The sequence below is a fragment of the Lactuca sativa genome, chromosome 3 (genome assembly GCF_002870075.4).
Source record: "Lactuca sativa cultivar Salinas chromosome 3, Lsat_Salinas_v11, whole genome shotgun sequence".
NCBI classification, from domain to species: domain Eukaryota; kingdom Viridiplantae; phylum Streptophyta; class Magnoliopsida; order Asterales; family Asteraceae; genus Lactuca; species Lactuca sativa.
In genome coordinates, this window is record NC_056625.2 from 69,184,300 (window position 1) to 69,197,668 (window position 13,369).

At 34.6% G+C, this 13,369-nt stretch overlaps 1 protein-coding gene across 1 annotated transcript; it reads left to right on the forward strand.

Moving 5' to 3' along the window:
• The first annotated feature begins 5,823 nt into the window (after positions 1–5,823).
• Positions 5,824–10,202, forward strand: LOC111888329 (cellulose synthase-like protein G3). The gene is made up of 6 exons (XM_023884493.3): positions 5,824–6,415; positions 7,631–7,780; positions 8,047–8,172; positions 8,304–8,717; positions 9,073–9,420; positions 9,514–10,202. The coding sequence occupies exons 1-6, from the start codon at positions 5,858–5,860 to the stop codon at positions 10,054–10,056; spliced, it is 2,139 nt and encodes a 712-aa protein (XP_023740261.1). The 5' UTR covers positions 5,824–5,857; the 3' UTR covers positions 10,057–10,202.
• Positions 10,203–13,369: the final 3,167 nt, after the last annotated feature.

The following is a 13,369-nucleotide window of genomic DNA, read 5'->3' on the forward strand; positions in this document are numbered from 1 at the left end:
ACAGAATGGCTAACACATATATCGTAACACATAATGGGTCGGCCTTGGTGCCTTAGACCCATTGGTATGGTGAGGAGACTCACCTCGCACTGTAAAAGCTTCCCCTATGAAATCATTAGCTGCTGCCTCGCTAGCTTCCCGAGCTGCCACTACCAATCAATATACCCAATTAGCAATTGGGTCCATAGTATAATCCTTAATCCATGCATTGGGTGAAATGACCATTCTACCCCTGGCCCTATATGATTCAAACTAAGGCCCAAACCCAAACAAAAAGCCCAACACTATAATGTCCATAAATCCATCAATGGCCCAGTTTTCCAAATTGGGCCCAGACCTTTCTAATGGACCTTATACTAAAGCCCAATATTCTCCTTAGTCAATAATCCCGACCCAATTGGCCCACGAAGGCCCACAAAAACCCAGTCCAAGAATTGGCCCAACTCGAGGCCCATAATGCGAAGTTCATTTCTATATTAGGCCACAAGGCCCAATAGACCCAACTATTCCATTATTGGCCCAAAGATGCATTCAGGCCCAACTATCAGCAAATCCAAGCCCAAAACCATTAGGGCCTAAGGTCCAAAGTCCATAAAGGCCCAAGTCCTCCTGAGAGCGTACGCCTAGCGTACCTCTTCTGTACGATTAGCGTACTGAGCAAATGGATTGTACGCACCGCGTACTACATAGTACGCCCAGCGTACAAACAGCTCATGTACAACATCCATTAAGTGCTTGAACTTAATCCAATAAGTCCGAATCACATATCTGAGCTATACTTAACGTCTAAACCCATAAAGTCACTGACTTTGTGACTTTGCATGCCCCAAATAAACCCAAACTCCAAAAATGGCATTCTACGTCCATAAAAGTGACCCTGACTCAAGCATGAACCCATTAAGACCATCAAAATGGCAACTTTCTGCCTTAGGGACTCAAATAGCATCAAGGGTGGCAACCCCAAGCCTAAAAACGGATTTGGAACCATAAAGCTTCAACCTTGGGACCAAAAGAAACCAAAACCCAAAAATGGTAGATGTAAGAGATAAATGATCAAGTTCAAAGCTTTATACCTTCATCAAGCTGAAAATGAGTCCTAAAAGCTAGATCCATAAGCTCCTCCTTGATTCCCTTCCTTGCAATAAGTTCCATCTTCTTGAAAATGGGCAAAATATCCCAAAAATGGACTCCATAAGCTCCAAAATGCCACCATGGTTGCTATATGACGATTTCTAGTGTTTATAGGGGTGGAGGCTGAAGATATTAGGGTTTGGTTATGATATAAGGAGTTTAAATAGGGTCCAAGACCCTAAAATAGGGTTCTGATCTGACGAAATTACGCCCAGCATAATTCTGGTATGCCCATCGTACTCCAGAGAGCGTTCGCGACAACTCCTGGTCATTACGCCCAGCGTAATCCTAGGTACGCCCAACGTAATCCCTTTTTCCCTAGTACGCCCCGCGTACTCGACTAAGCCTGAAAACCACAAAACTTCCAAAGGCTATAACTTCTTTGTTACCAGTCCGATTCCGATGATCCTTATATCCACGGAAAGGTGATGAGAAGCTCTACACTTCTAACAAATCAAACCTTTCTTAAGACCTTCCGAACAAAAATCCATTTTCCACCAAAAGCCCGAACTGCCAATTTACCGAAATACCCCTAGGTTCCAAAACAAGAACTGAACACACAAATCACTTCTAATACATCACCTGCACCCAAATGGGCCTAGATCATGCCTTTTCAAAGGCCCTAATCCTTATGATAACCGATATTCTGCCCACACCCTCAGGTTAGGAATCAATGAAAAACAGGTTGTTACAGTTGACGTTGACTGTTGACTTTGACCTTGACCCAGTGTTGACCAATTGACCTCTGGGGATATTTTGGTAATTTGGAGATTTATGGAAAAAGGGTTTTATGATAACTATAGGTGGTGGAGTTTGCGTTGGTAATTCGAGACTTGAGCCTATCATTTTCAGTGCGACATTGTGAGGTGAGTTATCCTCACTATATCAACAAGGTATAAGGCACCAAGGTCGGCCCTTTATGGATTGTATCCGGATTAATACATGATATGTTTACTGTTTTGCATCCTGGTAGTTAGGATGATGTCATGCTTATGCTTAGTGGCCTGGTTGGTTGGTATCATGGTTATAGGATTATGCTTTGTTAGTTACCTGGATAGGTCGGTGTCCTGGTTATAGGATGTTGCTATGCTATTTGATCTACTAGATCGGTTTGACTGTTATTATGATAGCATATGATATGTATGTGCACATGTTTGTTTGATTGGGAGTTGGGTTGAGGCGGTCCTGCTTTGTGCTGAAGGCCAACATACCTAGGGTGGTCCGGATATACTACAGACCCAGGAGGGTATGCTAGTCAGACCGAAGGCCCGACGAGCGGTCCGGATAGGCTGTTGGCCCTGCGAGGCGGTCCAGACGTGTCGAAGGCTCGGAGAGCGGTCCATATAGACGGAAGGCTTGCGAGGCGGTCCAGTCAGGCTGAAGGCTCATTATGCATGTTGTTTGCTTATATGATTATATGATATGGTTATGAGGTTGGTATTTTGGGGTAGCTCACTAAGCTTTCGGGCTTACAGTTTCAATTGTTGTTTCAGGTACCTCTGGTGATCGCGGGAAGACGAAAACATGATCGTACCGCTCCTTCTGCTGTTATGATTTTTATGATTTGATATTGGGATACTCTGATAATTAGTAATTTGAAAACAAACTATGTAATATTAAATGGTTTAAGTGTTTTGGAAAAGTTTAAATTTGGCTTGAATTTTTGGGTGTTACAGTTTCACTTTAATTAACAAGAATTCATCACCTAAGTGGGTGATAATTAAAATACATTTATATTTTTTAAAACAATTGCTTTTGTTTATTTAACTTTTAACTTGTTTTTGTTGTGGATATGCCAGATGGAAATATAAATACAATGTAGAGAAATGTGGTTTATATTTTTGAGAAAATAGAGGCTATATGTGGAACAAGCATCTTTGGTCCCTAGGTAAGCTCTTTTTTTCGTCCTTATTGTTTTTTAACATATTTGCTCTTTTCGAGACTTTGTTAATACTTGTGTTCCCTAATTGTAGTAAAATGATTGTATTACCCTCTTCTCCCCAATGATCTTTTCTTTCACTTTACCATCAATTTATAAGAAAATAATAATATAAATTTAAAATGAGTAACAACTATTTATAAAATACTGCTTGCAAGTTTCCAATTATATAGATTCTTGACACTGGAATGGTTCTTGCTTGATCAGTAGAGGCGGAATTGATGTGGATCATAAAGAACAAGTTATTTAACAAATCCAGTCATACAAAATGAAGAAGGATTCTACTATGCCACTAAACTTTCATCATCTTAAGCAGAATAGTGTTCAGTAGGAAAAGAGTAATGAAACAGGATTCAAACCTATGCATGATGCAATTTTCTTGTATGTCGATTTTGCAAATCAATGACTTAAGCCCTAGTACAATCCCCCGACCCCCTCCTCCACCCACAAAACACACACACACATAGTCCATCATATGAATTACAATATTGTTGTTGTCCTAAATATGTGTCTTGGGACAGAGATAAAAGAATACCAAATTTTGAGGTTATGCTATTTTTCAGTAGTATTCTACTTATTTTGCTTTTTTATTTGTTAATGTGATGGTGAAATTAAGATTTTTATCCAAATACAACTACAGATGTGTTTTGTTGCTAGATTTCAATGGAACGTGACTATTTCCCATCCAATAATCAAGATGTTAGGTTTTAATCGATAAATATATTTGAAATATTTACATAGTTTTTTTATTAATACATATTAAATTACTTACTTATTCATTATTTAGTTTGTATTTATTTTGAAATTTTAATTTAAAAAATGTTTAATGTATACACCTTGATATTTAGCTATTTTTTTTAATTCAACGCGTGTAGTATACAGGTCTCACATCTAGTAACCGATATAAATTTTAAATGGCTTGTGAATGGTAATCTTTTGATTCGAAATTATAGCATGAGAAGTAATTTGAAATTTAAGTGTATATCACAAAAGTAAATTGTATTGTAATTAAATGTATATTAGAAAATTAAATTGTAGTGTATTGTATTGTATACGTTTTGTATTAGATAATTATATCATTATGAGCAAGTGATGTCCAGCCTAATTGGGTTGATGCAGCGGGTTTTATGCCTATGTGGGGCATGATGTTGGGAGTACGATTCCCTTAAACTAACTCTTGTAGTGTCACATGTGGAGAATCTTTTTCTAGAAATCTCTATAGGGACTGAGTTTGCCCTGAAAAGAAGCTCGAACCCGGAATGCTCGTTGAAATATTATGAGTAGGTTTCCATTTAATTCGTTTGTTGTTTCAAAAAAAAATTATATTATTGTGAATTTTGTAGCTTATCAAAAGAAAAAGTATTTATTTATTTATTTATTTATTTTGTAGGGATTCGAAGAGATTGATGCTAGCTAGAGATAAAATTCTTAGCCGAAATGTAAGCATGATCATAAGGGTTATTAAATGTGAACACGTTATGTATTGATAGTAGAGTATAATATTAAATTAGTTTAAATGGGACACTTGTGCATCGTAAATTGTAAAATACTATAATATGTGTTTCTCGAAAAAAAAAATATTTGTTGTATTGATTGATAGTAAAGACGGGAGGGTAAAATAGGAATTTCAGTTTGAATGAGAATGGATCGTTGAATGGACACGCGGAATGAAGGACTATTTTACTACTATATGTTAAGAAACTAGTATTTGAGCCCGTGATTTGTCGCGGGTTATTACGTTTTTCCTGTATATATCACTGTTTCCAAAAAACAGTAAAAATTTAAAAGAAATGAGCATTTGGTGATTTATCAAAAGTTCAGAAGAGTTTAGGGATTGTTTTTTGTAAGTTGGATGTTTTTGAATAATTCATAAGAATGTAGGGACCATAACTATATAAAGAAGTAGTACATTGTGCATTTTAAGTGAGTGATTTTGTGAGTAGTTTTTTGTCAATTGCATGTTGCGACAGGTCCAATCTATTTTTTAATTGAATATAAAAATTATATTGATAAAAGATAGATATCATTATAGTTGTTGGTAGAAAAATATATAAGGTCAGTAGCATTGTATATATTGATCTTGCAACGTGTATTTACAAAAACATAGTTTTTTAGGATAAAAATGAAAAGAAAAGGTTAAAAGGCTGCAAATGGCAAGTAAAAATAAAAAGATAATCTATTATAAAGAAGGTGTATGAACATGCGGATTATACAGGTAAAAAGCAAAAAGAAAAAAAAAAGGTTGCAAATAGTAACATTATAGTTGTCCCTAAAAAAATATATAAGGTCGGTAATATTGTATTATACCGATCTTGCAACGTGTATTTACTAAAACGTAGTTTTTTATGATAAAAAACGAAAAAAAAAAGGTTAAATGACCGCAAATGACAAATAAAAATATAAAGAGTATCTATTGTGAAGAAGGTGTAAGAACACTTGGATTATAAGGGTAAAAAGAAAAGATAAAAAAGAAATAGATTGCAAATGACAGGTTAATTATATTGTAAGAGTAAAAAGTGAAACAAAAGAAAGAAAACAAGACTAAGTTATAAGTTATTATGAGTAGAATATGTAAGGGTCATTTCTGTAATTTATAAGAAAACAAATAAAGAAATTGTGAGTAAAGAAATCACGTGTGTGATTTTTCCACGTGATTAAGTTGTAAACAATGCAATATCAGAAATACTTTTAGCTACAGTGTATTCACCTCACAAACTCAAGGTTGGTGTTTGTATATATTTATAATGGTGCCAGACAAGCTCGCTTATCAAAGCTCCTTATCCCAAAATGCTGAAAGCTCCACTTAACACAAAGAGAGCCTCACCCACAAGATGGTTCAATCGACTTTACACAGTGGTTTACGCAGTGGCCATTTTCGCACTCATTTATCGCCATTATTGTAACCTTATCAACTCTCCTTTCACCACCATTTTCCTGCTCGTAGCTGATCTTGTGCTTGCTTTCCTATGGGTGGCATGGCAACCTTTCTTCCTGAATCCGGTGCACCGCGAGGTTTTTCCAGAGAACCTGCCACAAGTGGCGAAGGAGAGCGATTACCCACGGCTGGATGTCTTTGTTTGCACGGCTGATCCGTTCAAGGAACCACCAGTCGGGGTTCTTAACACCGTGTTGTCTCTTTTGGCGTATGACTATCCGACAGAGAAGCTGTCTGTATATTTGTCGGACGACGGAGGATCGCAGCTGACGTTGTTTGCGTTCATGGAGACTGCTAAGTTCGCGAAACATTGGTTGCCATATTGCAAAAAGTATAATATAATGGATAGATCTCCTGAAGTTTACTTTGAAAACGATCTATCTCTGTTCCCTGAGAGAAATGACATCCAGGTAAAGGTTGCTTCTTCTGCATATCATAAGTTTTTTCTTCTATAATCATTATATTCGTAGTCGATTTATATAGTCGATTTTTGTAGATCCGTTCATTGCATATGGAACACTGTTTGACTATTACAGATCTTTTCTTCCTCCCTAGTAAAGTTTATACAGATTTGTGAAATATGGGTTGACCATTGTGAATCCAACAGTTTTGTTATGAAAATTTGTAAGGAGTTTAACCAAAATATAATGACTACAAATTTTATTTTCTCTAGAAATCGCTTGTGATAGATATACAATATGTATAGCACGAAAAAAAGAAAAGATGGAAAGAAGTGGAGATGGTTAGTTAATTATTTAATTATATTTTTACTTAGAAGATGGCCACATTGTTTTTACTCCTTTCAGTAAAAACGTTATTTGTTAACTCAAATATATACCGACTGTCTTTTTCGAAGATCGGAAGTTCATTACCACGGAATCTTCAAAAACATTGTAATTGAACCCATATGTCAAATCACAAATCAGAAAACACGATTATTATTATTATTTTAACACTGATGATGCGTTATCAATTTTGGAACATAATAATGATTAACTTTGAAGATTATATTTTTGTTAAATCAAGTTACATTTGAGTTTGGACACATTAATTTAACAGAAATATTTTATTGCATACTCTTCGTAATAGGTTGCATTATTTTCAAAAGCATTTTTAAATACTTCATCATCATATATCTTAAAGTCCCATCATCTGATAACTTGTTTTAAAGAGTATTTTGTATTCAACTTAACTAATTTATCATCATTCATGATCATATATTTTCTCTACAATATTTATCTTTTTAATAAGATAGAATTTGTACAAATATTAAGTAAATATATGATTTGAAATGTTATATATTAAATGTAAGCGATAATTATATAAAAATTAATAAATTGATAAGGTGGTTACTGGTTAGTGATTTATAAGTGTCTTTATATCAAGGATAAAAAAAATTTGTAATGAGTTGTACAAATATTAATTTCTTTTTGCTGGAATAATAATTTTGCAAAACCTGATTTATTAATCTAATTTATTATACGTCTGCGGCCTCCTTTTTTGACAACAAATATATCACACTCGCTAATCAAAATTTATTCAAAACAACCGACTATATTGACCCTATAATGATCGAAGGTTTATTAATTATCTAAAGACTAAGGTGTACTAAATACTATAAGCAGACAATGTACGAGAACATGAAAGCTACTATTAAAGATGTGATGGACCGAGGAACCGTTGATATCGATCAAATAAATGACGAACGTGCAATCAAAGCTCTCCGCAAATGGACAAATGAATTTACACGTCACCAACATCCTACTGTGATTGAGGTTTACAATTCTTTGCCAAATCTAGTTAAATACTCTTTTTACTCTCAAATTAATTGCTATTTTTGATTTTTAATGTTTTTATTTTCAATTTTGATTTTAAATATTTTTATTTGTGTTATATTTGATAAACTTATAACAATAAAAAAACAGTTAAAATACAATCTATTAATATATTTGTATCAACTATTATGAATTGACATGCATTTTTTTATAATTTATCAAAAATAAACTAAGATTTTATGATGATATTAATTACGTACATATAGGTTTTACTGAAAAATAACGAAGATAAAGATGTAACGGGTCATTACATGCCCAATCTCTTCTATGTAGCACGAGAGAAGAATAAAGCCACCCCACATCATTTTAAGGCTGGTGCCATTAATGCTTTGGTACGCTTAGCTTTCTTGATCAATGATCATCACATCAATTCTTGTAATTGTAATTGATCTTGATATTATATATGTAGCATTCTCATCAATAGTGATTAATTGATTATTGCAATCACCATATGCTTTTGTAGCTTCGAGTGTCAGCTAAATTGACAAATGCACCTATATTCCTCATCCTGGACTGTGACATGTACTCCAACGATCCTAAAACACCACTTCGCATGTTATGTCATTTCTTGGACCCTAACGTTGATCCAAAGCTTGCATTTGTTCAATTTCCTCAACGTTTCTACAACATCAACAACAACGATACTTATTGTACCGAACATGTGCTTGAGAACCAAATATGTAGTGTAGGAATGGATGGTTTAGATGGCATGTCATTCATGGGCACTAACGCCTTCTTCAAAAGAGATGCTCTACTTGGAAAACCTAATGAGCCACAAGGGATATGGAATGAACCGAATGATTCAGAAAATGGTTTAGCTTTAGCACGCCATGTTGCGGATTGTAGTTATGAGGACAACACTAAATGGGGTTCAGAGGTACATTTTTCCAACAATTAATGCTTAGCTATCCCCATTAATTGTATAAAATTTAAAGGATTTTCACATTAACATTTCACTTTTCATATAACTTTACCATATAGTTCTTATAATAAAGTTGAACTAAAAAAAAGTTCAATACAACATATTTAAAATAAAAAGTTTATTTTTTCATTCAACAGTTCAATGGTATCCGAACTTTAAATTTATTGAATGTCAACCTGTCATCCCATTATAATTATCTTTAATATGTTAATTAAACATTTTCATTAAACCATTTTGTTAAACCATGCATTTTGGAAGATCTTACATATTAATGTTCCGTTATTGTTAATATGTTTTAAGTTAAATGCAGATTGGGTTTAGGTATGGTACGTTAGTTGAGGACGCCTACACGAGTTTCAGAATTCAATGCTTAGGATGGAAGTCTGTCGTATGTAAACCAACTAGGGCTGCATTTCTAGGAAATATGCCGGTAGCCCTCCATGACTTTCTAAGTCAAGCAAGAAGGTGGTACATGGGTTTGCTACAAATAGCTTTGTGCAAATTTAGTCCTCTCACATTCGGAATGAAGTATATGAACCCTCTCCAAGCCTTGTGCTGTGCATATATAGATTTTCGTGCTTTTTGGTCTATTCCTATTATTATCTATGCCTTTCTACCCCAACTAATGCTCTTAAACTCTTCCGCTATATTCCCAAAGGTGTGTAAACATAATGGCATCTTTGATAAACATATATACACAAACAATGTTGATTAACGGATGTAAAAAAAATCAACTTTGTCATGCATGCAGGTTTCAGACCCTTGGTTTTCTTTGTATGCATTTCTTTTCCTTGCAGCATATGGGAAAAGTCTTCTTGATTATGTAGTGGCGGGATCAACATTCAGAAAGTGGTGGAGTTACCAAAGAATGTGGTTGATATTTGGATGCTCGACTTACCTTTTTTCATTTTTCGATTGGTTGGTTACATCTCTTGGCATGTCAACATTTGAATTCAATGTTACGAGCAAAGTGTTGGACACTGAGTTAACCAAACGTTATCAGCAAGGGGTTTTCACCTTTGGGGTGGATTCACCATTGTTTGTATCGATAAACATTGTTGCCATTGTCAACTTATTTGCCTTTTTGGTTGGAATTAAGCAAGTTTTGATCAATGGGAGGTTTGAAGAACTTTTTGGACAATTATTTATAGCAGGGTTTGGTGTGATAAATGGGTGGCCGATATATGAAGGTATGGTGCTAAGGAGTGATAAAGGAAAGATGCCTGGAAAGACTACCTTCAAATCAGTTTGTGGTGCTTTGATTATTTACTGGGTGTTTTCTTCGACATGTTAGTAAACCACTTCCAAGCTTATGTCATGTACCATATTGAGGAGTGAAAAGCCTCCTCCAACATTCTATTTTAGGCTAAATTGGTTGCAAGTAACTACATTCAATACAAGAAATAAAGGCATCACTAGCGACATGTTTAATTTTTACAAGGACTTTTATCGTCGCTAATTCCTTTTTCTTGTAGTGATTCTATTTTAGGTTAGACGGTTGCAAATTAAGTTACTTTTGTTTGTGCTTCTATATACGAATAATGTTTAAGAAGTACTTAAAAAAATAAATATATATTCCAAAAAATAGAAGATTGAAATAAATGTGGCAAATATCTGAAAGTTAAGACTTATTAAAGAAAGTATACTTCAATAAAAATTCTCTAATAAGTTGTTATTTTGAATAAATCAAAATTTAAATAAATAAGTAAACTTTCTTATATAATCACCGAATTTAAATTTACACAAAATAATTTATTTATGAGACGTAGAAAGTAGTATCTAAGAATCTTTTTACTACACAATTAATAGTATCTAGAATCTTTCTAATATATAGCTAACATAAAAACTATACAAATTCTACTTTACGGTCATGATGATGGTTTGGGGTCGAATGATTACAGGTAACAATTCTAGATATCATCTGCGACCCAACATGAAAATAAACAGGTTTGACCTGAGATTTCTTACTCGGTTGATGGGTCTGAAACGATGTTTGAATTAAGATCCAATCAATCGTAATGTAAATCAAAGTAAATATGAACACTGAGATCTAATTATGATCTTGATTTAGCTCTATTATCTAGAATTAGTACAAGTGAAGCTATAATGAGAGAGAAAATTCATTGCATAAGTGTACCAAAAGTTACAACTCATTTATGTACCTACCATATTTATATGATACTCACAGATACAAAAAATACTAGGAATTCGACACTGAATAGCGAACCTCTAACTATGCCAAGTAAATACATACATAACGATGTCTTGTGGACATTCATAATCAAGACAACTACCTAAGGTTTGACATATCACAAAATAGATAGACTTTACATTCTCCCCCTTTGTGATTTATGCCGAATCTTACAAACTGAGGGTAGTATCTTTATCGTCTGCAACAAAACTTTTCGAATCTCTATGTACCACAAGATGATCTTCCTAATCTCCGACCTGGCTTCCTTCAAATTCTTCTGGCAGTTGTTGATGTGAAACATGATACTAGAAATGAGAGAACCCCTTCTCTAAACTTTACCATATTACTCCAAACATGCTACATGCATATTTATAAATATAATTTACATTGATAGTCTAAATATTAAGAAGCATGGATACAAACCAACTATTAAGATTTTTACAAAGTTTTATATATTACATAACTACCCATGAATTTATAATTCATATACATATTTGAACACCAAGTACAAAAGTAATAGTATTAACTATTCTAAATCTTCCAAGAGTACATGACTATATTGGATGCTTATCACCTGCAATAGTTAAACACTGAGAGGGATAAGCGGGTGACGCTTAGTGAGTTTAAAAATAGTTACAATGTAACGCTATGCCATATATATAACAATATGACAGAAGCAAATAGGGATAAAGAACAACAAAGGCATATGTGTATCATATGACATGCTTTCCATATCAACCAATGATTAGATTCAAAGATTTACAATCAATGAGACACAATAATTTCAACATTATATACATCATAAGACTTCAGCCTAAGTGGAACAGAAAATAAACAATTTCTTATTATAATTTTGCTAGAATATACAGGCTTTCAGCCCTACCTATCCATATGCTAATACCAAAAGTGATACGAGTCATGCTCTACATGGCGAAAGGCACAAAGCCAATACCAGAAGTGATACGAGACATGCTCTACATGGCCAAAGGCATAAATCTCAACCAAGAATAATACGAGACATGCTCCACATGGCCAAAGGCTCAATACTAATACTAGAAGTGATACGAGACATGCTCTACATGATCAATGGTATAAAACCAATACCAGAATAACACAGGAAAGCACATTGCACATATAACACATAACATACAATTGTCCCTATATTCAACTCACCGTTAAATAACCGAATGTTGCGATGAAATTACCCCTTAAATGCGTTTTGCCGGTAGAATCCGACTAGACACTGTCAGCAGTTAACGATCGTCAACTAGGGAAAATGGATCAAAATCGTCAATACGGAAGAGAGGGTTGCGTTTTTGTGTAAACGGAAGCAAGAGGGTTGGTCCTTTAGTTATAGGTCGAAAATTCGACTCTCACGTCGTGAGCCATATAAGCTCACGTCGTGAGTTTATCCTGATCAACTCGTAGGCTTTCCGCGTGTGTTCTAGGCTTGAAAGGCGTCGATGGACTACCTCACGTCGTGAGTTATAATTGCTCACGTCGTGAGCTTTGCTAAATCTCGAACTTTGTGCTCCGAACTTCAAAAATTCATATCTTTCGCATACATGCCCTATTTTTGACGTTCTTTATATCTACATGTAGGTGAAATTATACTCTACAACTTTCATTTAGACTCTGTCGGCTGATTTTGACTTCATTTTTAATAATATATTTTTAACAGGCCGGGACATGAAAAGTCCATTAAAAATTCATAACTTTTTTATCTGACGTCTATTTTCTTCTGTCTTTTTATCGTTGAACTACTATTGACGAGACCTTTGATTCTCGTTTAGGTTGTGTCAGCTAAAAATTGCTTGATCTATAATTCGAATTTCGAGGTGTACACTACTATGCCAAATTTTAGAAAAATCATAACTTCCTCATACAAAGTCAGATTTGGACGTTCTTTTTATGAAAGTTCTCGGTTTGATGAATACTACGCCTTTCATATAGATCCCTAAAGCTAAAAAAGTAGTTTATCATAAACTCACTTTTTACGTCATATGGCGTCGTGTCGGTTCTGTCATGAAACTTTGATAAGCCATGACCTCTTCGTTATAACTCGGATTTCGATGAGGTTTTTGCCTAAATGTTCCTAACGAGATAATTTTCAATAACATTTGTTTTACTTATTTCCAACTTAAATGTTATATTTTCGTTAATTTCGATAGTTGACTTTTTGATCGGAATCTCATAAGGCTCCCCATCACTTCCTGTAATATCCTGAATTTCAGAAGTAGGATTTAAGGGTTTAAAGTGTAATTTCGAAGAAGAGACTCGACGAGTAGGTATGCTTACTCACCGAGTCGGAGTGGGTTTTGGGTCACGAATTAAATGACCAACTCGCCGAGTCGGAAGCTGGACTCGACGAGTTGGTGCTTGAATGAGAAAAACCCTAATCTCGAGGGTTGTACCC